The sequence below is a fragment of the Coffea arabica genome, chromosome 2e (genome assembly GCF_036785885.1).
Source record: "Coffea arabica cultivar ET-39 chromosome 2e, Coffea Arabica ET-39 HiFi, whole genome shotgun sequence".
Lineage (NCBI taxonomy): Eukaryota > Viridiplantae > Streptophyta > Magnoliopsida > Gentianales > Rubiaceae > Coffea > Coffea arabica.
Window position 1 is genome coordinate 33312442 of NC_092313.1, and position 24740 is coordinate 33337181.

General features: G+C 35.0%; 1 protein-coding gene across 2 annotated transcripts; it reads left to right on the plus strand.

Annotated features, from left to right (window-relative positions):
• The first annotated feature begins 6774 nt into the window (after window positions 1-6774).
• LOC113732442 (uncharacterized) lies at window positions 6775-11476 on the plus strand. 2 transcript variants are annotated; one of them, XM_072080429.1, is made up of 2 exons: window positions 6775-7147; window positions 10085-11476. In XM_072080429.1, exons 1-2 carry the CDS (start codon window positions 6985-6987, stop codon window positions 11086-11088), a joined length of 1167 nt encoding a protein of 388 aa, XP_071936530.1. In that variant the 5' UTR covers window positions 6775-6984; the 3' UTR covers window positions 11089-11476. The 2 variants fall into 2 exon arrangements, with proteins under 2 accessions (XP_071936530.1, XP_027113999.1); XM_027258198.2 differs by having other exon boundaries at window positions 6779-7117.
• Window positions 11477-24740: the final 13264 nt, after the last annotated feature.

A 24740-nucleotide genomic window follows, 5' to 3' on the forward strand; every position in this document is an offset into this window, starting at 1 on the left:
AGAAAATTGGAGGAAAAGAAAAAAAATTTTGGAACCAAAGAAGAAAACCGCATGCGTGCTGCGTGAGGATGACTTTTTTTTTTTTTTTTAATGTGGGCCGTCACATTGTCTTCTTTTCTTTCCTTTGAATTTTGCTTGAGCTTTTGTTTTTTCCTAGTTTGGGGCATTATCTTGGGTTTTGTTTTGGGTTCAATTTCCTTTTTTTTTTTGGTTTTTGAAGTTGGGTTGTTGAGGCTTGAAGAAAATAGTTTTTTTTTTCTTTCTTTCTCTAATTTTTTTACTTTTGCTTTTCCTTACATGAAAACCTACAAAATTAAGAAAACATGTATAAAAATAAAAGTAATTACTTAGTGAACTTAAAATTAAGAAATAAAATAAAGTAAACTTGAAATGAGCAAAAATTTAGTGCCTACATCAAAGATCACATAAATAACATTAGCTCGAACATAGCACAATTGTTACACTTTTAGTTGTTAATAAGCTAACAAGAACAAAACAAAAGAAAAGTTTAGATTAAATCTAGATTTTGGACGAATTTCTAAGAATATTGCTAAAATAAAAAAACTATCATAAAATTGGGGGTATTTGAGAGTGTGTTCTGATTTTAGGGTCGCCGCATTTTAGGTATAAGGCAACCAATAAAATTAGAATTAATTTACATTTATTTTTGGTTGCTTTAGTTTTGTATAATTTCTCCGGGTTTTTTTTCCCCAAGCTTTCGCCGCTCATTTGATAAGTGGCGAACAGCTTTGCCGACACCGACAAGGACTTGACAAGACGGTAGGAGCTACAATTAATACGGACAAATTTCTTCGGTCTTCACTTGGCGGCATTTAGTTTTTTTTTTTTAATTTTTTTATCTTGCGTCATTTGTGGTGTCAACTTTTTGACTTTTTCTCGACGCCGCTTTTTTTTCCCACCGTTGATCACGGACGCAGATTGTTGGCCAAAATATTTTCTTTTAAAGTGAAAAGGCAATTATTGATTGCGACCAAAATTAATTTTTTAACTGAAAAAACAATTTTTTTAAAGTAAAATCACAAATCCCGATTGTGGCGATAGTTTTGCCACTGTCCATCCCACCAAACTTAGGTAACCAATGGTTGTCATTGACCATCTTATTATTTCTTTATAAAAAAAGGCTAACGGCCATGCACTAATTTTCTTTTAAACTAACGCCGCAATTTGAATTTTCGACGTTAGCTTTTCCATCATCCATTCGTCTAGATCTACAAATCAAAGTTCAGGTTTAGTCAAAAAACAATTTATAGTCAAAGTAGCAGTATTACAATTATTTGTTATATTGCCGACAATAACTATTCATGCCTCATCTTCACGGACAATCTCAACTTTTTTCTCTTCTCTATATATTCACTTGAGAAAACCCAAGTCCCTCACGACCTTTCTGTTTCTGGTGTGGTCCTCATCTTCTTCGTCATCTTCTCTACATATTTCTCCTAGATTTTCGAGGGTAGCTGGTCGATTAAGACGACTTGAATCGAGGAAAGCAATATTACAATTTGAGCGGTGGATCGGAAAGAATTTATTTAAAGAAACGATATTATCGTTGATAAGGTTAGTTTATTTAGAAATTTTATTAATAATAATTTTATAATATTTGCAGTTATGTTAAGTTCTAGATAGTATGTTGCTTTACATTTATTTAATTTTGGAATGACATGTTTATTTATGGTTTGCAATAGTCTTTTATTTATGATTTATTTATGGTTTGCAGTAGTCTTTTAGGCTAATTAATAATGAATACTAATAGTAAGATATACTATTAAATGATTATTTGTTGACATTAATGGTCATATGAATAAAAGGTGATAGTTTTTAAGATTTAATAGTCGTTGATAGGCGAATTAATAGTTACATTTATTAAGATTATTTAATAGTCATTGATAGTTTTTGTATGCAGAATCTTTCATTACTTGTTTTAGGCATTTGGGCGGGTGATCGAGTCATTTCGACATCTTAAACCAATTATTTGTATTGATGGCACATTTATGAAGGGCACATACAAAGCAAAATTATTGGTTGTTGTTGGTTTTGATGCCTCTAATCGGCAGTGGCCGATTGCATTCACACTTGTAGACGAGGAGACAAATTAGAGTTGGACATGGTTCATGTTGCATTTGTGACGTCATGTGTGCTGTGAGGTGAAAAATATGTGTTATTTCGAATAGGCGCAAGGGCATAACACATGCTATGAATACTTTGTCAGAGTGAAAAAAGCCGATGGTTGTGCACCGATACTAATTAGTACACGTGCAGAGCATCTTTGCGCAAAAATTTCAAAATCAAAGGTATGCATATTTTTTAATAATAGATTGAAAATACATAGTATGAATATCCACTAAATATAAGTTTAATCATCGGTCAATTATCTTTATCCAGATTAAAGGATCTTATGTGGGCGGCTCGAGCAGCAAATCAAGTCAAAAAATACAAGACATTTATGGAACAAATATGATTGTTAAACGAAGAGGTGTATAAATGGTTGAATACCGTTCTGTCAAACCGGAACAGTGGGCATTATGCAAGTATGAGGGATATCGGTGGGACTACACATCGACGAATGTAGCAAGTGTTTCAACAATGTATTGCACAATGCTCGATTATTATCAATAACAGCATGCATACAGTTCACTTTTAATCAAACTGTTGAACTCTTTAAGTCGAAGCAGAAATTGGCCTTCAACATAATGTATGCTTTTCCAAAATAAATATGAAAACCATTCTTGGAAAATGAACTAAAGGTACGGACACACTTAGTCCAAGTATATGAACATAGCGGCGAAATATATTGCATTACCATTGGTCAACACGATAATAAAAAGAGTGGTAATGAGCAGATTGTCAAGTTTGAGAATGACACATGTACGTGTGGCAAGTGGGTTAAACTTAGATTCTCATGCACGCATGTATTTACAATTTGTTATAGATCGGGTACAAATCCATACCATCCGGTAGGTCACGTGCACACAATTTCAGCCTGGTAATCTTCGCTTGAAGAACAGTTTCAACTTCTGCCGGATTCGGCTTATTAGGTCCCTTTGGAATTGCGACTTAACTATGATGTAGGAAGAATTAAACAAAAGAGACCCAACCCTAAGACTGTAGGTAGAATACATAACCAAATGGATCGTCGATGTTCCGATGCGCCTCGTCGTTGTAGTCACTGTTCACAGACATGCCACAACGCCTCCAATTGCCCTTATTCTAGTCATTTTCATGTGTAAAAGAATGAATGGTATGAAAAATTAGCTAAAAGTTATGTAGTCGTTGATTATGTGTTATGTTAGTTGTTTGCTCGATTTTTTGATTGCATATCTATTGCTGACGTACCATTTAATAAAATTGGGACTGTATATCGGCTATTAATAAATATTTGATTGTGCAAATTATCCTAAGTATGTCGCATTGGTTTAGACAAACTCCCGATCCTATACAGGGTCCACACGAAGATGGTGTATTATATTTGCAGGATACACATCGATCGAAGGCCGTGTTTTTTAGAGCAGGAGAGTCAGTTTGATATAAAACGAGCAGGCGATTTTTTTTAGGATTTGGTACAAAATCAGCTGAATCTTCGGATAGCAAACTACCTTCGTGTACTACGTTTTTGAGAGATCGTACAGGCAGGTTATTTTGAAATTGATCATGGATTGATTACAGTGCTTATTGAGCGTTGGAGGTAGGAGACCCACACCACACATTTCATCTTCTCGTGGGTGAGGCCACAGTCACTTTACAGGACGTGGAGGTATTATGGGGTCTACGTGTCGACGGATTACCAGTGACACTTTTTGATCGTAATAGGAATATTACACGTAAGAAGTAATTAATTGAGGAGTTTCTAGGTTTTAGATCTGAGACGTGACACTTAAAAGATGGAAGGTTGAAACTTGTTTCAATATTTGACTTTGTGTACGGGTCTCTTCCAGATGATACACCAGAGGAATTAGTTCGACAACATGTTCGATACTACATTTTGATCTTATTTGCTGACACCTGTGAAAATGTTGCAAGTTGCCACTGATTGGATTATTTACGAGACTTAAAGGCTTTGAGTAATTTCAGTTGGGGTAGCGCCACACTTGCTTGTTTATATTCCCGTCTGTGTAAAGCGTCTTACGCAACCATAAGCTGCACAGCTGGCCCGTACATACTTTTGTAGGTACTGGATGCATAATTTTGGAATGATTGCAAGTCCATATTTAATTTAAATGCAATAATGATTTAATGTGAACAATTTGTATTTTTTACAGTTATGGGCTTGGGAGAGGATGCCCAAGATTCATCTGACTGTGTTGTTTCCTGCTGTACATGGTGATAATTTTCTCAGAGGTAGTCGCTGGGCATGAGAACGTACGACTAGATACGTGTCATCGCATGTCGTCTTATTATTTCATAATGCACTCACCAAGATGGGAGCCGACGAGGTACTCAAACTAATATACAATTTTGATAGCAAACTCTCAATATGTATTTACAATAGCACTTAGTTGAACAAATTTATTGTCATAGTTTATCTGAGAGTCGTATTCTACCGACCTTATTGCACAGCTCCCCGCCTATTGCTCAGCCGGATAGCACATATGGCGGTCAGTAGTTCCGTTGATATATTGGGAGGTTGTGAAATTTCACATCCCACAACGGGTATTACGACAAAATGTTTTCCCTTTTTATGTGATCAAATGCCATCACATGTTTATTTATTAACATATAATATGACTACAATACACAAATTTCTCTTTTTTTAGGTTGATTCGATGTCTCGGATCGATTCGATCTGTGGGATGTATCTTGATATCGTAAATCCAACGCAGTGTGCTCATTCGGGACTAACAGTCATTCGTGAGGAGGCATTTGAGACATTACAGTACCTGAATTTAGGACATAAAACGGTAGCTGGTCCATTCGACCGTCAAGATGTTGGTCAATCTACCTTTTCTGCTGCCCCTTTTCAGGTGCTTGTCGAGCATCTACTTAGGGAAGTCCGTGGTAGGAAACAAGCAGTTAGATGTCGCAGAGGGAGCACCTCCACGCATGCTGTTGATGTGCCAGACGGAGATATAACGCAGATTTCATAACTATCCAGTTACGATCCCCCTATTGGCACACACTTTTTTCATAATGAATCTTTTTTCATACCTACTATGCTAGTTTTCGGAGGTAATTTCGGTGACACACCTACTCCCATACCCGTATTTGGCTATACGTCTGCTACTGCACCTTCGTCTACAATGCTTGCTACAACGATGTGTCCAAAATCTAAGTTTCAGGATAATCTTGACCAAAAGTACCACTTCCTAGAGATCTTGGCTGGTTTCTCACCTGTTTTGCATATGGACGATGACAGTGTTCCCATTAGTACTCCTTTCCAAGCGCTTATACATGGTTCTTGTCCTAGATGCGGTCAAACTCCAGTATTTGATCCCTCCGTTGATGATGACGATGATCAAACACTTGAACAAGTTCATGCATCACCTTGGAGGTCCGAACGATTACAATTAGGACGAGATCTACCACACGGGAGAATTCATTGAAAATGTGGTTGTTCTACTACTCTGCGAGATAAGGGTAAGAGGCGCGTTGATAAGTAATATGTAGATTTTCGAATTTTTCTTATCGAAACTCTCATTTATTATCAATTAAGTTTATATGCTAATTATTACATTCTATAAATATTGTTTAATGTTGCATTATTTATCATTATTCAAATTAGCATTAACATTAAAAATTTTAAAAATATGACTTAGGTAAATTTTAGAGTGTTTTTAATAGCATACTAATTATTTAAACCCTAAACTCTAATGAAGCCTAATTTATTATTATTTAAGTTTATATACTAATTATTACATTCTATAAATATTGTTCAATATTGCATTATTTATCATTATTTAAATTAACATTAATATTAAAAAATTTAAAAAATATGACTTAGGCAAATTTTATTAGTAATGTAATAGTATACTTGATTATCATCTTAATTTATAAATTTAACATTATTCTAATATCATATATTAAATTTTTGATAATTTTGGTTTATAATAGAATTTTAGTAATACGATTTAAGAATTTTGATTTTAAAATTAGGCCCTAAACCCTAATTACGCCTAATTAAGGTTACGTTTTACGAGAAAAAAACTTGGTTGCGCTGCCTTTTATTAAATATTAAATATTAAATAATAAAATTTAGGTAAAAAGGAAAAAGGTAGAATGTTAAAAGACAAAACTCCTTTCAAGAGCGGCGATCAAAATTCCTTCATGAGCGGCGAAGCCTTTTAAGAAAAAAAAAAAAATTAAAGCGAACCAAAATAAATGAAAATTAAAAGTATTTTTATTAGAAGCCTTATGTCTCAATTGCAGCGACCCTTATTCCGAAACCCATCCCAATAGAATACCACTTTTCTGACCATTTTCAATTTTGACAATATTCCTAGAAATTCGCCCTAGATTTTATGCTAGAGTTCCAAATTTGAGTTCACTTCTTGAAATAATATGTATTAAAAAAAAATCTTTCTCAGAATAACATTATATATTTTTTAAATTTATTTGATGTATATTTGATAAAAAGTTTATTGATAAGATTAAAAGATATATTAAAAATCATGTTTATAATATATTCAAGTATAGAAAATCTTGCAAATAATGACCATCCGAACAAACTTTTTGTAACGTAGCAGTCAAAATAAGGAAAATCTTGCAAATAAGGAAAATCTTGCAAAATTATGATAATCGAAGCTAACTTTTAACAACGTGGCTGCATTCCTACAATCCAAGCCTGACACAGCCGGGACACCAATTTCCCCTATTTAAACCGCTTCGTCTCTTCTCCATTGCACCGCGTTGCCTACTGGACAGTCTTTCTTCTGTGTTACTGTTCTGTTTTACTGAACATAGTAACTGTGGGATTTCACTCTTCAAAGCCTCAATCTATTTCTTGGATTGATTTAATCTTGTAGGGATATTCAAATGGGGAAATGGAATAACAGGAGATGGATACCGAGACGAAGGTATAACAATAACAAGAGATATCAAGATTATGATTATGAAGAGCCCCCGCCTTCTCCTCCTTCACCCCATCATTCTCAATCCAATCCTCCTGGTATACTTTTTTCTTTCTTGAATTTGATCGGTGGGTTCTTTTTCTTTTTGAGAAAGATGGGTTCTTCTTGTTTTTGAGAAAGAATTTTTGGGTTCTTTTATATTTCTTGCTATAATCTTTCCTTCATTGTGTTTCTTATCTGGGGTGGCATTCCTTTTTCGTTTGTTTGTTTCTTTGTTGTTGTTGTTAGTTTATTGATTCTTGATATAATCTTTCCTTGATTGTGTTTCTTATCTGGGGTGGCATTCCTTTGTTTGTTTGTTGTTGTTGGTTTATTGATTCTTGAAAATCTTGGAGTTTGTTAAAAATTTTGGTTTGGATTTGTTTTTTGAAGTTATGAGTTCACGGTGGAAAAGAGTTACGAATTTATTGAAATGGGATTGAAAGCTAATGTGTTTAATCATCTTTATGTGAGTTGAATTTCTGATCTTTTATGGAAGAATTGCAAGTGGTGGGGCGATGGGGTTTGTAGAATATGAAATTAAATCGATCAGGGGAATAAACTTCTGGTTTTTGTTGGTTTTTAACACACTCTCTCTGTCACACACACATACACTATCTCTTTGCCTCTGTTCTTATGATCTGCGAGAATAAAGAAGCATGCTATATTAGTAGGGCTATATTAAAATTTTCAATTTCTGATTTTATTTGGTTGAAGTAAGTCAGCGTGCAAGTATAGAAATTGGAGGAAAAGGAGGGAATTTTGTAAGATTTGTGGGCTTAACATGATCGGTAACCCATGATTCAAGGTGATCATTCTGCTTTATGTGTATAGTGATTGGATTTGGTTCTGTACGTTTAGTGCATCCTTTTGTTTTAAATACATCTACACTGAAAAAGGGAGTTCTATATGTAGTTTTTGGCCAATATTCTAGAAGAGTACTCTAGATTTTAGGCTTGTATAACCACTAAAAACAAGAAATTCTCTTTGTTTCTCATGATTGGTCATTATGATGCCAATGCATTTTTCCTTGTACCCTCGAGGATAAGAGCTGCATGTTTTTGTGTCAAATAGGCAAATATTACATGAAAATCGACTATTACTTAGGTCTTCAGTTTTGTGATTCTCATAATGCATAAAATTTCCCAAGTTACTGTGTTGTTATTTACTTCTTCAAACTTCTTCCATTCTGATCGAATAGTTTTTGAAATTTGTCTTGTTTGACACTTCAATGTGAGTTTCCCTTTAGCTGATGTTTTTAACTTGGCTTCCCTTGGGTGTTGTCAAGTGGTGTGTTTACCCAAAAAAAAGTAGATTAGTTACTGTTTAAGAGAAGTTTGGAAATTGAGATTATAGTGAAAACAGTTAAGACCTTAATAGGGTAAGCGATGGATTGGAGGCAAGGTTTAATACAAAAGGAAAATGGTCCATGGCTTATTTATTTTTTAGCACAAAACTAGTTTCATATGCTTGAGTTCCTTTCATTATTGTTGACTTTGTTAGGTGTTTTCAGATTCTTCATTGATGTGTCCCTCATGAAGTTATGGTACTTGTGTCAAGATGCTGAACTAATTGTTCTAAGAAGTAAATGGAAGTATGCCAGAGCTATCTCAAGTTGGGAAACTTTCTGTTTGTAATAAAACTCGTATGTGTTGCTTACTTGAAAAAAAAACTGTTTATGCTTTAAGATGTTTTAAAAGATTCCTAGGAATTAGAGTGGAAGTTAGCAAACCTAATATGTAATGTTGTGTTTCGTAACTGAACTTTGTATTAGAAATGAAGTTGCACGTCATTTGAGGAAGCGATGGATGGAAGATTATTTGAAAAAGCAGTGCATTTACCTACTGAGTTTTCCAGCTTTTGTCAGGAAGATGGCATACACATTTGGAAAATCTGGAAGTTTCATAATGATTGTATACTTCCATTTGATGGACTAATTGGACTTAGCAAAAAAGTAAGAAGCAGGTCGACTGGAAATCATCTCTCTTAGGCTTGCATAGGTGGCATATCAATAGTATCTTAGCATTTACATTAGAGGGGGGAAAACAAAAAAGATAGGGATGACTATAAAACTTTTAATGGATCTAGAGGGTTATGCAATTACACTTGTTTAACTTACTGGTTTAAAATGGATACATCTAATCCATCTAATCCACCTATACCATTTGATATTATTGTTTCTCTATTCAAGTGCAAAAATAGAAAACTTAAAAACAGAACCACGCTGTCATCTCAAGTTTCACAGTTGCCACTAGTATTTGTGGCATGTTGATAAGAAATTAGGACCCCCAAATCAGAGCTATATTACAAAACAATGGAGACCACTGCCACACCAAATAAACAAGAGTAGTAATTATTCATGCAAATCTGGTAAACCAAAGAATGATTTCACTTTTGCTTCCTAATTTTGAAGCTTTTAAATCATGATGTTTCTATGGTTTTGTGAGTAGTTTAGACTTGGATATTTTTCTTACTAGTCACAGGAATATTCTACTGCAACTCTAAAAAAGTCCTGAGGAAGCCTTGTGGTTCATAAAGATATTGTTTTCTTCTTCTTCTTCTTCTAGTTTTCTTGTGATTTTTCATTTGTTTTGAACTTATATGATCATTAAATAATCAGTTCCAGTGGCAGTTGTCATCGGGTGGATGCCAGTCATTTAGAGAATTTTTTAGCAGATAAGAAGCTTAGGGAAGAGAGAAGATGGAAAGCACATTTTAAGGAAAGAAATAAACAATTGTATTTTACGAACATGGCCCACTAAGTTATGGCGAGAGGTAAATGGCTTGTGAAGGATCATGTAATAACAACTATGCATTAAAGTCCAACTCTTCCATGTCCCCGAATAAATTGTTTTTAATGGATAAGATCAACTTAAGCCATCATGTATTTATGATCCCATGAACCACTTGTCCAGTTTAACTGTAGATTATTGTTTTTGATTGTAAGCTTTATTTGTTAGTTTGTGAAATTATCCCATGAGTCTGTGAATTAGGAAATCTGATTCTTTCTTTTATTTATTCTAAAGTAATGCAGGATACCAGTGGATCATCATGGGAAATAGATTTCTGCAAGTCTGTGAGAGTTCCATGGCAGAAGGTTGTCACTACCAAAAAGTACATGTATTGCCATGAAAATGTGGTCAAATGGGATGATTCTGCAGGTGAAGAAGCGTTCCATAACGCAAAAAGGAGGTATTGGGAAAAGATTAATGGCCTCCCTTGTGAGACTCCCCTTCCTGATCAGGATGTCTACATTGATGAAATAGACTGGAATCCAAATATTGATGCTAGACTAATTTCTGATTTAGATGGGGAGTACTTTAATCCTGATGAGACAGAATGTGCTGAGAAGTCGGAAAGTGTAACTGACAACGAAGGAATCCTAGACACTGAGGGTGATCCTGGTGACAATCCATGGGAAAGGGGTTCTTCACAGAGAGTTGATAATCAGAAAGGTGCATCATCTAGTTGGGGCCAACATTACGAGTCAATAAAGTTGAAGAATGTCAATGATCCTTGGAAACAAAGTGGCTCTAAGGCAGTTGAGCCCTTGAAGAATAATTCATGGAAAAGACGTTCAGATGAGTCATTGGATTGGAACCAGGAGTCAAATTATAATAAGCAGTCTAGTAATGCTAATATTATTCCTCAAAATTCCTGGAGTCGTGGTTTTGATTTAGGATGTGGTGGAGAAAAGCGACAAAGACAAGATTATTGGACTAGGGGTTGGAAGCAGTGGACCCGTAGTGGTCGTGAACCACAGAGATCGGGCAATGCTGTCATTACTTCAATAAATAATTTTGCTTCTCAAACAGGAGCTCCTTGGAACAGAGGCTGGACAAATTGGGAAGAAAAACAGCTAACTCAAAATGATTCTGGAGGCCATTCGTTTTCCGGTTGCAGGAAGAGGGGAGGATCCTTCCAGCATGGACCAAGATACAAAGCTTCTAGATTTGAAACTAATGATCATGTGATGGCTTACCAGTGGCAGAGGGAAAAGTCACAGAAGACTGTTCATTTCTATGTTTGAGGAATAATCAGAAAGTGCTAAAAATGCCATTGTACTTGGGCGTAATGATCTTTTAGTCTATTCCAGTGGTACAGAGTCATTGGAGTTCTGTCCATCTCCAGCTGTAAATTATTTTTGGTCTAGGTATCTTGTGTCCTATTGCCATACTACGATTTTTTTGTGGAGTGCTTTTTGGGAGGGCATGAACTATTGTGGATTCTAGGAGCTTCAGACTGTTTTCGTCTGATTAATTTGATTAGCCTGATTGATAAATCAGTCTTTGGTTGCATAAGCTCTCAAGACCAGTGCTCATTTGTATACTGGCTTTTCTGTAAGGTACGATTTTATGCAAGCCATTTCACAAAAAGTTTGTAAAACTATAAAGTATAATATTTCTTTTTTATTGTCATTTTTTTTTCTAATCATGATCTCTTGTGACAACCGATTTATTATGATGTTTTGTGTGAAGTAGATTTTTTTGCCTGAGTGATAGATACCACTATTTACAACAAGACTGGAGCATGAACTACCTTTTGGCACTTCAGAGTATACTCCTTTTCTACGGGAACAGTTCTAGTGTAACAGCTTGTGGGGGCTGTGATTCAATTTGGACTTGTTCATATTAAATAATTAAAGTGTCATGTTATTTGTTGTACTGGCAGGTAGAGTGCAATTTAAATAACCAACCCCTATATTTCCCGAGTTTTGATTATCTTTTGATGCTATTAGTAACTGGAAGCAGATCCGTAGCATCTTCTGGCGTTTTAGGTGGTATTGGTGATTTATATCCTGGTTATTGAATTCTGTGGATGTAAAGTTCTAGTTGCTTTAATGCTGAGATGGAGGTTTGCTAAAATTGGCAGTGTATAGCTGTCAATTTTAGGTTACTATCCATTCAGAAGGTGGTCTATTTTTTTGTGAAAATTTGATTAGTAGCATTTTTGAAGTTATACTTTTTATGATCCAAGTTCCTGATGAGTTCTTTCTGGCAGTGTAGTATTTCAAGACGGAATCTTTATGTGGCTTGTCATGTACTGATAGTGGAATAATGAAAACTCAGTAGCATATAAGGGAAGATAAGTTCTGTATGATTAATAATAATGCCATTTTATGTTCGCTTAATGATGTATTGCTTTCTATTGTGGGGCACACATTTTTAGGTTATTTTTCTTTCTGACACAAATCCTTTTCATTGGAATCCTCTTGTAATTTTTATTGGGCTCTACTCATTGAATTTAAAACTTTGCATGTTCTTTTACTGTTTTGTGATGGTTGATGAAGTTACTTTTCCATCACAGGCTTTCTTTGCCCCCTTTTCTTCTTGTCTTTGGTATAGCAAATGAGCTACTGTACTGAGCAATGCTTCAATATATTACTGTGTCTTTGTTAAATCTTTACGATTTGGCTCAGCATAGTTTATGTAATGAATTTTAACTTCCAAGGGAAGGGAAAAATAGAAGCAATGGCTCTTTAGTTATACCTTTGAGCAACAAACTCAAAACCATTGATTCTGCTGTTGGCTCAGCATAGTTTATGTAATGAATTCCAACTTCTAAGGGAAGGGAAAAACAGAAGCAATGGCTCTAACTTCTAGTTGTTCTTTCTTTGAGCAACAAACTCAAAACCATTGATTCTGCTGTTAGTAGAAGAAACACAGCAATTTCAAACATTTACGATTTCTCATAGAAAGAAACAGTCCATAATGCTTGGTTGCACCGAAGCAGAAAGAAAAATGATAATGGGTCAGCACATTGTTACCTTTCACTCAGTTTACGAATGTAATTTTGAGTAATGTGTTGTTTGGTTACATCTGAAGTTGCAATGTAGCATTCTCTTCCTTTGAAGCTCCTGCATCATTTTCTGGCCAATCAATCTAGTCCAGCTCTTGAAGGCTGTGTTTCTAAAATGTTGATGTTCCTGCCTTAGGCCACCAGAACGAATTCTTGGTGTGTATTCAATCATCATTCCAAATGGTTGTCAGATGCCTCTGCAGTTGGTTAAGTACTTTGGTGAGCTAGGATGAGCAACAATTTTCCCTTCTGAATCCATGGAATTAACATGTTTTAATAATTAGTTCCTTTGTGATAGTCAAGAGGATTCTCACCGATACTACTTGGATTATCAGGGATTTTCTAATGTGTCAGTGCTGTTTTAGTTAGGATTTTGAGAAAGTACAATGACATTGACTTGACCTGAATCTTTAGGATAAATGTGTATGATGGCAAGTTTTAAAGTACATTGCATAGTGTTTTTCTGTAAAAAGCATTCTACATAAAGATGCAAATATCTGTAGGAATCCAGACATTCTTAAACAATGACTTTTAAACATTGATTAAAAATTTATTTTAAGAAAGAGTGGATAAGATGCTATATTGATGATTATAAGTGACCAGATTTGGCTTCGTTTCCATGTTAGGATTCTTAAGCAATCTGTTGTTTGATTGTGTAATGAAGGTATTTACTTCATGATAAACAATGTACTGCATATGAACATGGGCTAGCCCTTAGGTCATCTTGCCATTCCTCATTAAAGATGAGAATTCATTACGAGTTAATTGAAACTTCCTTGCATTACTAAAGAGACTCAAAACTAAATAAATGGCTTAGATTGACCTACCTAATCTTTGCTGCGTTTCATGATACAGATTCCATACTGGTAAGGTTGCTCATATATTATTTACCTTCTTCTAAGAGATTCAATCTAATTTGTGTAGTTATGAGTCAAGCCTTACTTCATGACATTAAAGGTGACCCATGGTATTTGCTCGATCCTAAACTATTTTTGCAAAATTTTTAATCCTACCTTTCATCCCAGTTTGTCATAGATGTTACATTTTAGGTTTTGTTTGAAATGGGAAGCTTGTGCTTTACTTATTCATTGGGAAGTTTGTATGTGAATCAGCAACGAGAGATGTCCATCCAGGCTGAATCATATTTGGATTTGCTCTTGCATTACTTGCTTATCTATGGATCTTTAAAGCTTTCTGTGGGTGTTAATTATTACTACCTGATTTGAATATGATGCTTGTTAATTACTGGATTAGAAGGGTGACTATATCTTTCCTTCCCTTTCTCTTCTAAATCATTTTTTCTTCTTGTTGATACACTTATTTTTTCAGATTATCTTGCTTTAAACCAGAGCTTTGCATTATCAGGTCGAATAATGTCAATTTACACGTGTCTGAATGTGAACCCACGAAAAGATTTCTCTATACTGGTTTAATATTCTAGATATGTTCATAAATTACATACCTTCTGCGGGGATATAGATTCTTGTTGGTAACCTTTAAGTTGTGCCTTTCTGTTTGACATTGAAAATGACCTATGTATTTTGTATTAGAAAGTATAAAAGGGGGGGATAAGCATCAGCTCTCTTTCCACTACTTGTCACCTTTTTTTTTTTTTCTGATTTTGTGTCATATTTCTTAAGATTATGTTTGTTCAAACAAGATTCATGTGCTTTATTAATTTTGCAAAGTCTGCATGTTTTCACAAAAGAAAAAAAGACAAAAGTTCAATTGGTTATATTCTTTGATATGTGCATCAGCGTTAAAGGAGGGCTGAGCTTTAAGAAAATTATATTGCTTTCAGATTCAAATTTTTACAAGTTTATTTTTATGAAAATTGTAACTTAAATAAAAGGTTGTAATTTTATCGCTGATATCGCATTCAGTTTGCATATGCTCCGTTGTAGGTGCCTTTTCTTGTTCTTAGCTTCTTGCTTCTTGTGAGCTTTATCTTATTGATTTGAAACCTCAAATCAATAAGCCTTTTCTTGTTCTTAGCTGGCAACAAGAAAAGGCACCTACAACGGAGCATATGCAAACTGAATGCGAGATCAGTGATAAAATTACAACCTTTTATTTAAGTTACAACATACGTATAAATAAACTTGTAAAAATTTGAATCTGATTCTATGATAAACACAAAGTGGGCCCAGGTTTGTTAATTTAAGAGGCGAATGTACGAGTCCCAATTGCTTTTCTTTTGGCTTGCTCCTTCTACAAGGAGAATGCATGATCTGCTCATGAATGGATTTCATACCAATCATTGAATTGTACTGGATGTCAACTTGTGATGCATCTAAGGTATCTATGGAATTCAAATTAGCAATACTATTAGTGTTCATTTTGGTAGGATTTATTGCGAAATGATTTTGGGTACAAATGATGACAGGGACTGCATGAAAGTACAATGCTGCATTATACGTTTATCAACTTTCCACAGTTTTGAAACTGATATACCTGTCCTAAATTAAGTCTTGTGTCTCCTTTCTGCTTTTTCTATATTCTTATATTATTTCCTGGAGACCATCTTGATGTTTAATACATTGTTTTGTGGTTGAGTTGTCATACAACTGGTGCTTATTTTTGTGTGACAACTCTCTGCTCATGGTGAAGCTGTTTCTGGAGCAGCAGGATGGATGATTTTTACGTTCTCTTTAGCTTTTTATAGGCTATGAACATGAAATACTCATTCTAGTTGAGCTCTCTTAGGCCAACTGTTGTACCCTCTATCTCTCTCCTGTGGAAAGGCAAAAAAGATAGGAAATGATGGATACAACAAAAGGGCGTCCTATTGAGATTCCGATCTAATTTGCATGGGTTTGTGAACTTATATTGCTACAGAAAATAGATGCATGGGGTTTGAAATACTTTAATATCAGGCTGATGAAGTAACTTGGTTATTGATACCATTGAAGATATTAATTTCCTTCTTCATCTTCTCCTCTGTTTTATTAATGTGCTCATAAGAAATTTTTGACTTCATAAGTCACTTTTTTGGATTAATAATTAATGCACCTAATGACACTGCAAATCTCACCATCTTGGGATGAGAGGGGCAAAAAAGAAATTTGCAAACTCAAGCTGAAATAAAAAATCATTTAGGTCCACAGAAGAGTGTTTTTCTCATATGCTGAAACTGGTATGCATACAGTCACTAAATTGAGAAAATTCACTTTGTCTACAAATGTCTTTAATTTTTCTAGGTCTCTCTTAAGAGTTTATAGAATTTGAGGAATAAGCTTTTGTAGAGATTTGCTGTTTAAAATGTTTAGAAAAATGGTCTGTATAAAGAACAAGGAGAAGCAAAAACCAAATTCTTGTAATGAGCTGATGATGCATGTCCTTTTGCCATTCAGTTGATGTTTTTGAGGCAACATATCTTTGCTGGGTGTCTGGTCATTTTTGTTATGCTTGTATTTCACGTTAACTTTTGATTTGATACATGATCAAGGAATTTAGAAGGCAATTTTGTTTAGTTTAAACTAATGTAGAGATTAAGATGGTCTTCATGGAATAGTTACCAATCTTGGATGTTTAAAAATGCGATGTGAGTTTTCTGATGATGCTATCAAGTTGTTATTTCTGGTAATTTCTTTTCGATGCCTACTGTGAACCTTTATAGGCATAGCATCTTCATTGGTTCAGTGCAGAGGCCTCAAATTTTGATGTGGTAATGACAGGTTGGAGGTTGTTTTACTTAGGAGCAGGTACGGAAACCTTTGTCCTTCAACTTTTATTAATGACTTGGGCCATATCTGCTGGTTTGGTTCTGGGATTGGAGCAACACATGATTATTTTGTTTTTGATATTGGACCAGGTTGATATTGTTCTGGGAGCACGTGGTAGCAGATCTCTAAATAGGAATAAAGGGAAGATTCTCGTAAGTTGGAATCAGCTGCAGGTTGGTTCTCTATATTGGAATTGTATGTGAATTAGCCTGTCGTACATGTTTCTCAAGACTTCATGTGGGAACATTGGTGTCATTTATTGGATAACAGTTGGAATCCTCCCCAAAAATTACTAGATGAAAATTTGAAAATTTTGAGACAAAAGAAGAGGTTAAGTTGACTAACATGCAGGTAAAAATTCTAAAAGTCTCCAAGTGGACCAAAAATGCCCTATAAACGTGTTATTGGGACAGTGAAATCCTGTAATGGCTCCAGTTGAATAATATATTTTGGCTAGATGGTAAACAGACTAACTTAGGAGGTTTTTATGCTTGGTCTCCTATCATGCATCGATCTTCCTTTTACTTTTGTTAGAGAACTAAGTTAGCAGCTAAGTTTTCTGTAAAGATGAGATTCTGTTTCAATAATTTGAGCACTAGATTCTTCTAATCGTAAACATACAAGAATTTTGATTCCTACCTTGAATTTGAAGCTTCAGACAAATCCTGTTCAAGTATAATGCATTATTTTGATTGGATGCTTTTCTTTTTCTTCCTGTTGTTTGGGCTGTGTGGGCTGTGGTGTATCAGGGTTGTTTAAATTGTGTCTTCTTAAGATCAACCTCATTTTGCTATAAGTAATTTGCTATTTCGAGCCTATGGTAACAGCTGAGCAGCGAGTAGATGTTATGTATTCTGTTATTTGACTGGTTCTAAGCTTTTCTAATGCTGGGGGTGCTGGTGTGCTTCTGCACCATCACTTACTTTCTTGCTTTTTGTGTTCAAGTCAAACAAGGACAGTTGATTTCTGCCCCTTCCTTAAGAACCCCCCCCCTCTCTCGGGAAAGAGAGAGAAAAACAGACTTTAGATCTGATCTGTCATAGAAAATAAGGGCACATTGGTGAATCCAACAAGGATGGTGGTGCACCTTCACACCACCTAATTGGTTGGGCAAGGAAAGGGGCATGGATGTAATAGCGAGCATATGTTTTTATAAGAATAGTGAGCAGCCACATTGAAACCCAGTTGACAAAAACACAACTAAATTTTAACTTTGGTGGTTGTGAAGAGGACTCTCATCAAGTCTTGCATACATTTTGCTCAGAAAAATCTGAAGAAGCAGTTCTCTAACGCCACCACTTTTGAGACTAAATTTATCTATTGCAAACCACAAAAACTTCTGTCATCAAAAATATCATTTAACTGCCTCAACTAACTTAAATTTCATCTATCTACTTGAAGTATATAGTAGATTTGCATAGAAAGTACTAGCTTAAAGTCTAGTATAATGCATGTTGTATGAACTCACTTCAAAGCAAAGCATTATGATTACGAGTATATATGAATTCACTAAAATTATGCAATTAAAGAACATGAAAGTTAAAAACATACTTTGCAATGCAAGCTTCAATGAAAGCTAAAAACTCACCTGATCGTAGAAGGTCGTGGCTCTCTTGCTTTCTCCAACTCTCAGCCTATTCTCTCTTTATTGCAACAGAAAAAAATGATAGAATGATAGGGAACGGGAATAGAACAAGTGGCAAAGCCCACCATATACTTGTAAGAAACTGCAACTCCTCCACGCAGTCCATTGATTTTTTAAGTTGAAAGGTACTTCGGAGGGTGTATGAGCCATGAGCATCCAACTTAATGTGTTGGATTGTGCCTAATAGCCTGTCATTGTCTGCATTAATCTCCAAAATACCCACCCATCTAACTAAGGCTAATAATTCAAGCAAGCATATTGGGCAGAAGGCCTCGTTGATGTTCTTCATCACACATTACCATTTTATTCAACATTATAGTTAGCACTTTTAAACTATTCTCCTCCGAGTGTAGAAGTACCTCAAATGTAACTCTGAGTTGTCCAACAAGCAACCTTTCCACATTTTCACAAGTTAAAAGAGCTTTATTAAACAACTCCTCATTCTTAGATACAGTTGGGCAAACTAACACAGCCTTTTTTTTTTTCTTTTTTTTTTTTTGTTTCAAGAAGACACCTTACATGAGGAGAGCGGAAAGGGGAGGGCTTGAAAGCGAAACCAGGAACCTCATGGTTACCTGGCTAATATCCCTAACAGCTAAGATGGGTTTGTTGGACAAATAAAAAGAACTTACAAATAAAATAGCTCCAAGGTCATACCTGATTTAAATGCTACATTTTGTATTGACACATCTCATTTGTCTTTCTTCCTTCCTTCATGGCCAAAATTGCTTCGCGTTGTCTCGCTAGATCCTATCTTCCACTATAATTCACAAAAAATTCCCCTACTTAATGAGAAATTTTAGAAAATCTTTCAGATTCAGTATGGCAGAAGATCAACAAAACAAAACCAAACAAAACTGAAGGTTAGTGTCACATATATCTACTGTGAAGTATATGAGCATTAGATTCTTCTAATTATAAACATACGAGTATTTGTATTCCTAAATTGAATTAGAAACGTTCAGACAAATCCTGTTTTAGTGTAATGTATTATTTTGATTAGTTTTCTTCCGGTTGTTTGAGTGGTGTGGTGTTACATGGTTGTTTAAATTGTGCCTTTTTGATATCAACCTCATTTTTCTATTAGTGATTTTATATTTAGAGCTCATGGTAACAGCTGAGCACATGCTATGTATTTTGTCTTTTGACTGGTTCTAAGATTTTTTAATGGCTGGGTTGCTTGAGTGCTTCTGCACCATCCCTTACTCTCTTGCTTTTTTTTTTTAAAGGTCGAACACTGACTGTTGATTTCTGACTCCCCCTTAAGACCCACCTCTCGCTTTACCCCTTTGAGAAAGAGAGAAAAGAACACCCTAAGATTTGATCTATCATGGAAATGAAGGCCACCTCAGTGAATCCAGCAAGGGTGGTGGGCCCTTCACATCACCTAATTGCTTGGGCAAGGAAAGGGGCATGTATACAACAATTAGGAAATTGGGATCAGAAATGGATGATTGGATTCTACGAGCACATATTAGGTTAGGGTACATGCTTTTCTTATCCATGTGTGCATTGATTTGAGAATGTAAATGATTCTCGGGTTTTATTAGTTTGTGACTTCTTAGTAGCCTGAATATGTAGAGGGCTTCTTGTTTCCAGTGTTATGGTGTGTAATTATTCCCAGTACACCTTGTTGCTGTATACTTCTAAAGTCACCAGAATTTTCTACTATTGGCTGATGTGGGTGATGTGACCATTCAAGAGAATCCACTAACATGTAGGTTGTAAGTATATGATGAATAGTGTGGTGGCAGATTTGTATTGAGTGATGCAGGCGATAAGGGAAATCAGAGAAAGTGAGGATTAGAAATCTCTATTGAGAGTAGAATTTGATTGTCAAATGCATAGATTTGGTCATAAATAAACTTAGATTTTATGGGATTTCCACTTTTGGGTACTAATTATAATGGGATTCTAAGCACTACATATTTCAATATAGATATATGTCAAACTAACCCTCTTTTTTATTTCATTTTGTTTGGTTGTGTTTAGTTGGTCTTCTGACACGAAAAATCAGTAAGATTTGTAAAATTGCTAGTTAAGTAGGTGAACTTTTTTATGATGATGTAGTTGATGATGGGAGCTAACCACAAAAGGAGAAGTAATTTTTGGCTATGAAGGATGGATGAAATACAAATGAAACATGTGTAATTAGGCGTGACCTTGGAGCAATTTTGTTTAGAATTTTTTTTGGGTCCAAAAAACCTAGCTTAGCTAGTAGGGATATTAACCAGGCAACCATGAGGTTCCTGGTTCAATTTTGAAGCCGCCGTTTTCCCTTTTCTGTAAGGCTTCTTCTTGAAATGAAAAATGAAAAAAGAAAAAAGAAGGTTCAGCAAGTTTGACCAACTTTATCTAAGAATAAGGAGTTCTTTAAAATAGCTCTTTTAACTTGTGAAATTTGGAAAGGTTGCTTTCAGACAACTTAAAGTGACTTTTGATATATTTCTATGCTCAAGGGAGCATAATAGACTTAAAAATGCTAACGAAATGTTGAATTATATTGTAATGGGAATGCTAACGTAATGTTGAATTATATTGTAATGGGGGATGAAGAATGTAAGTAAGACCCTCTGTCCAATATGCTTGCTTGAATTATCAGCCTTGGTTAGATGGGTTAGTATTGTGTAGAATAATGTGGACAAATTTAGAATATTAGGCATAACTTAACAAATTAATTTAGATACTCATGACTCATGCCCCTCAATCCGATGCGCCATTCAACTTAAAAAGAAAGACAAGAGAAAATAGACAAACCAGAAACTAGTTTTTCTCAAATCAGTGGGCTGTGTGGAGGGCTTGGCGGTTTATGACAAGTGTATGATGGGCTTTACCACCTGTTCTTTTTATGTCCATCATAGTTTTCTGTTGCAATAGAAAGAGAAGAGGTTGAGAGGTGGAGGAAGCAATAGAGTCAAGGCCTTCTAGGATCAAGCAAGTTTTCAACTTTTCTCTGAATTGTGTGTCGACTTAAAGTAAATCTAGTGAAATGTGGTCCTTTTTTTGTGTGAATACAAATTTATACAAGTAATTCCATAAGTGGCTTGTAATTACATAATTTTAGTGATAATTTGTTCATTTACACTTATAATTATAATGCATGATTTTGAAGTGTGTTGGTACAACATGCACTGTACCAGGCTTTAAGCTAGCACTTTTGGTGAAATCTATTATATATTTCAGGTAGTTAGATGAAATTTAAGTTAGTTAAAGGAGTTAATATAATATTTTTGGTGACTGAAGTTTTTGTCTTTGGCAACAGATAAATTTAACCTAAAAAAATGGCGGTGTTACAGGGCTTCTTCTTCTGATATCTGTGGGCTTAACATGTGCAAGACTTGATGAGAATCTTGTTTTCAACCACCAAGTTAAAATTTTATTGTGTTTTTGTCAACTAGGTTTCAGTTCGTCTGCTCACTATTCTTGTGAGAATTAGGTAAAAATTTACCCGTTTGAGATTTTCAACAAGTTATATTGAGATGGATTTAAACTTGGTGTTGAAGAAGAGGAACTTTCTTGATGAGCTGAATTTCCACTTTTGCAGTGTGGGAAACAAGGAAAATTGCTTATTTTGTGGGTGTTCTAGGTGTATTCTAAGTGCAATTTGTTCGGCTAGTTGGAAGAAACAACTTACTATCAAGCTGAGGTTTATTGGGGTGTGTTTAGGATCTTGTTGCTGTTTATAATTGGGTGCCAAAGTTAAAATGTTCTTGAACCATTTGTTTTGCAAATTTGAAATTGTAACAGCTGATAGATGGGGTCTTAGAAAATTAATGTGAAGTGGGAATGCTCTGAGTATGTAGGCGGAAAACGTTATGAATACTTGGAGGGTGCTGTATTTCTTGTACAATGTCCTGCTTGAGTTTTTAAAAAAAATTTAGACACAGATAGGGGCCATAGAACTGAAATCAGAAACCCCAATTGCAATTTCGTTGTTTGGGTTGTAAATTTGGTTCTGGATTTAGAGTTGAATTAAATTCATACATGATCAAATTGTACATTTTGAATTTTTTACTTGGACCAAAAGTTTTCAATTCCAATTCCTTGAAACCACAACTGGGTTGAGGTGCAGTTCCATAACAATTATAACTGAGAAAACAGATATATCACATTTAATGTTTATATAGCTAGGTTTTTGCCAATCAAGTATAGTTCTTTTGTTGCTTTGGCCCTTATTGATCTGTTATTTCTACTGTTAATTAAATAAGTTCTGTCTATCATTGGTTGCTTCTGGTGTTATGAGGATAAAGAACAAGTTAATCTTTTCTTTTTGAGGTGTTAATGATCAAACATGTAGGGTCACTTGCTCCCTACTAAATCAACAGTCACTCCAGGAAAAGGTTATTGACCAGTCATGCCTCCATATTGGCAATCATTAATTAATTTGAGGCCCCTGGAGCAGCTCATTTCAAAGCAGGCAAACTTCTTGCATTTCCTTCTTGTGCATTAATTAAGCTAAAGGATCAGTATGTTGTGAAAATCATACTAACAAAGTCATTCTTGATTGTGCCCTTGTTTTGGCAGCTTTTTAATCTTTATCCTCTGCTTTATCAGTTATATTCATGCACGTTTATTTCAATGCTTTTAATTCTTCATATGGGGCTAGATCTTTATATTGGTCAGACTATGATTGTAATTTTTCGTAAGTCAAGCCAATGGACCACACACTTGAAGCATAGGTTAATTGTAAGTTTGAATATTAGTATATCTTGGAAGTCTTGCTTCTACTTTAGTAGGCATCGCAGGTGCTCAAATGCACACTTAGTATGCTCACAAAGTGTACAACTTTTAATGGTAAATTGGTTTTTGTGATTTAAGAAAATTAAAGATGAAATATTAGAATTTCAAGTTTGCTGGTCAGTTTTATGATTCAATGTTTTCACTTGTAAAGGATAAATGTTGGTCACTGACTTTTACTTGGGCCATGGAGTAATGGTTATTAATTTTGAGGACGTGCCATCATCAGTTGCTACATGGAATGAGGTGTGGAAGTCAGTGATCTTTAATAACACAGTTTTAGCTAGGTGTAGAATGGTTGGACATGCCATCATCAGCTGCTGAGTTTGTGATGTATTCATCCTGATATGAATCCTTAGTTTTTAAATTTTCTTAATTTGGTAATTCTACTGTTTATAGAGATTATTATTAGAAGAGTGATATTGGTTGCCAAGTTTTCATTATAGATGCTGTTCATAAATGCTTTTCATGTGTGCTGCATGAGATTATCTTACATTGGTCACTTTGACTAGAAACATTTTATTCAGGTGCTTTAATCCATAGACAATATTTGGAATATTTTATTGGATCATTCTTGGTTTTATAGTATTCTTTTGGTGCTACCAGAGTGAATTCCTACCATCGTGGGTTCCAAAATAGTATGTTTGTTGTTGTTGTTGCCTTCATTATATTGATAATCATGTTCTCCACTTTTACGATAGTAGTGTACATAGATTATGAGGAAGGCCTAGCCTCAAATATTGCTTTCCATCCCTTCCTTGGCAGAAGAGAATATGTCAAAGGAACGATTTGTTTTCAGCAATGTAATTATATTCGATAGGCTTTGTTGTCAATGATTTTTGTAGTTGTTGGGATCTATTTAAAAAGATAACGAAGTAATATTTGGTAGACTTTGGTATATTGTTGATTTTGGAAATTTGTATAGTGCATTGTTTTATTTGATTTAGTTTATTATCTTAGTTAAGTAGGATCAAGTTTCAAGAAACTTTTGAGTATGTTCCAGAAATTTTGGAGGATGTACTATTTTAATTACACATTATAGTGCGTCCAGGTTAGTTGGAATTTTCCTGCATGGATGACTGCCAAATGACTGGAGTTTGTAAAGCTCCTGGAAGTAGTTTTGCCGCAGTTATTCGAGAGAACATCAAGCTAATCTATTTGAGGAAGGCTCTGGTAGTGGATCTTGCAAAGGCCCCTGAGACATTTGAAAATAAGTTAATAGGGAGTTTTGTGATGATCAAGTGCATTCCAAGCAAGAGAAGTTCCTTCCAGCTTCAACCAGTAACAGGTAAGTTTCACTTAACCATATGCATATTCAACAGATATTGTTTTTGATTGCAGAGTATAATTGCAAATCTGTTCACGATTCATGTAATAGGTTTGCATTTGGGTCCAATTGTCTGCTTGTGTTCGGAAATCCCAACTATGAAGCAATAAGATCAATGCCTTTGTTTTTGAAGTCTTAACAGAGGATTTATGGGTATAACTTACTTCACAATTAGCTGTTAGCAGTAGGTAACATAGTGTAATACTATTAGCAATGGAAGTCATGTGCTTTGTTGAAATATTTGCGTCCTTAATGCTTTTCTCGCGAAGGAAACACTAAAATGTACATAAATGTCCCACATAGAGGAGGTCCCATGTCAATACTGCCCTTCCTCTCACTAGATCATCTAGATCACTGTCAACTAGAAGGCAGATGGAAATATTTGTAAATGTTCAGTAATCAAAATGCTGTCTGTTTTGAGCCTATATTTGGAGAGACCGAACATAAAC

Bases quoted from the DNA above. Each gene is read 5' to 3' on its own strand.
- LOC113732442 (XM_072080429.1), top strand. From the start codon at position 6,985: ATGGGGAAATGGAATAACAGGAGATGGATACCGAGACGAAGGTATAAC. The intron at 7,148-10,084 runs GTGGGTTCTTTT...TTTATTCTAAAG, and splicing joins TTCTTTCTTGAATTTGATCG to TAATGCAGGATACCAGTGGA.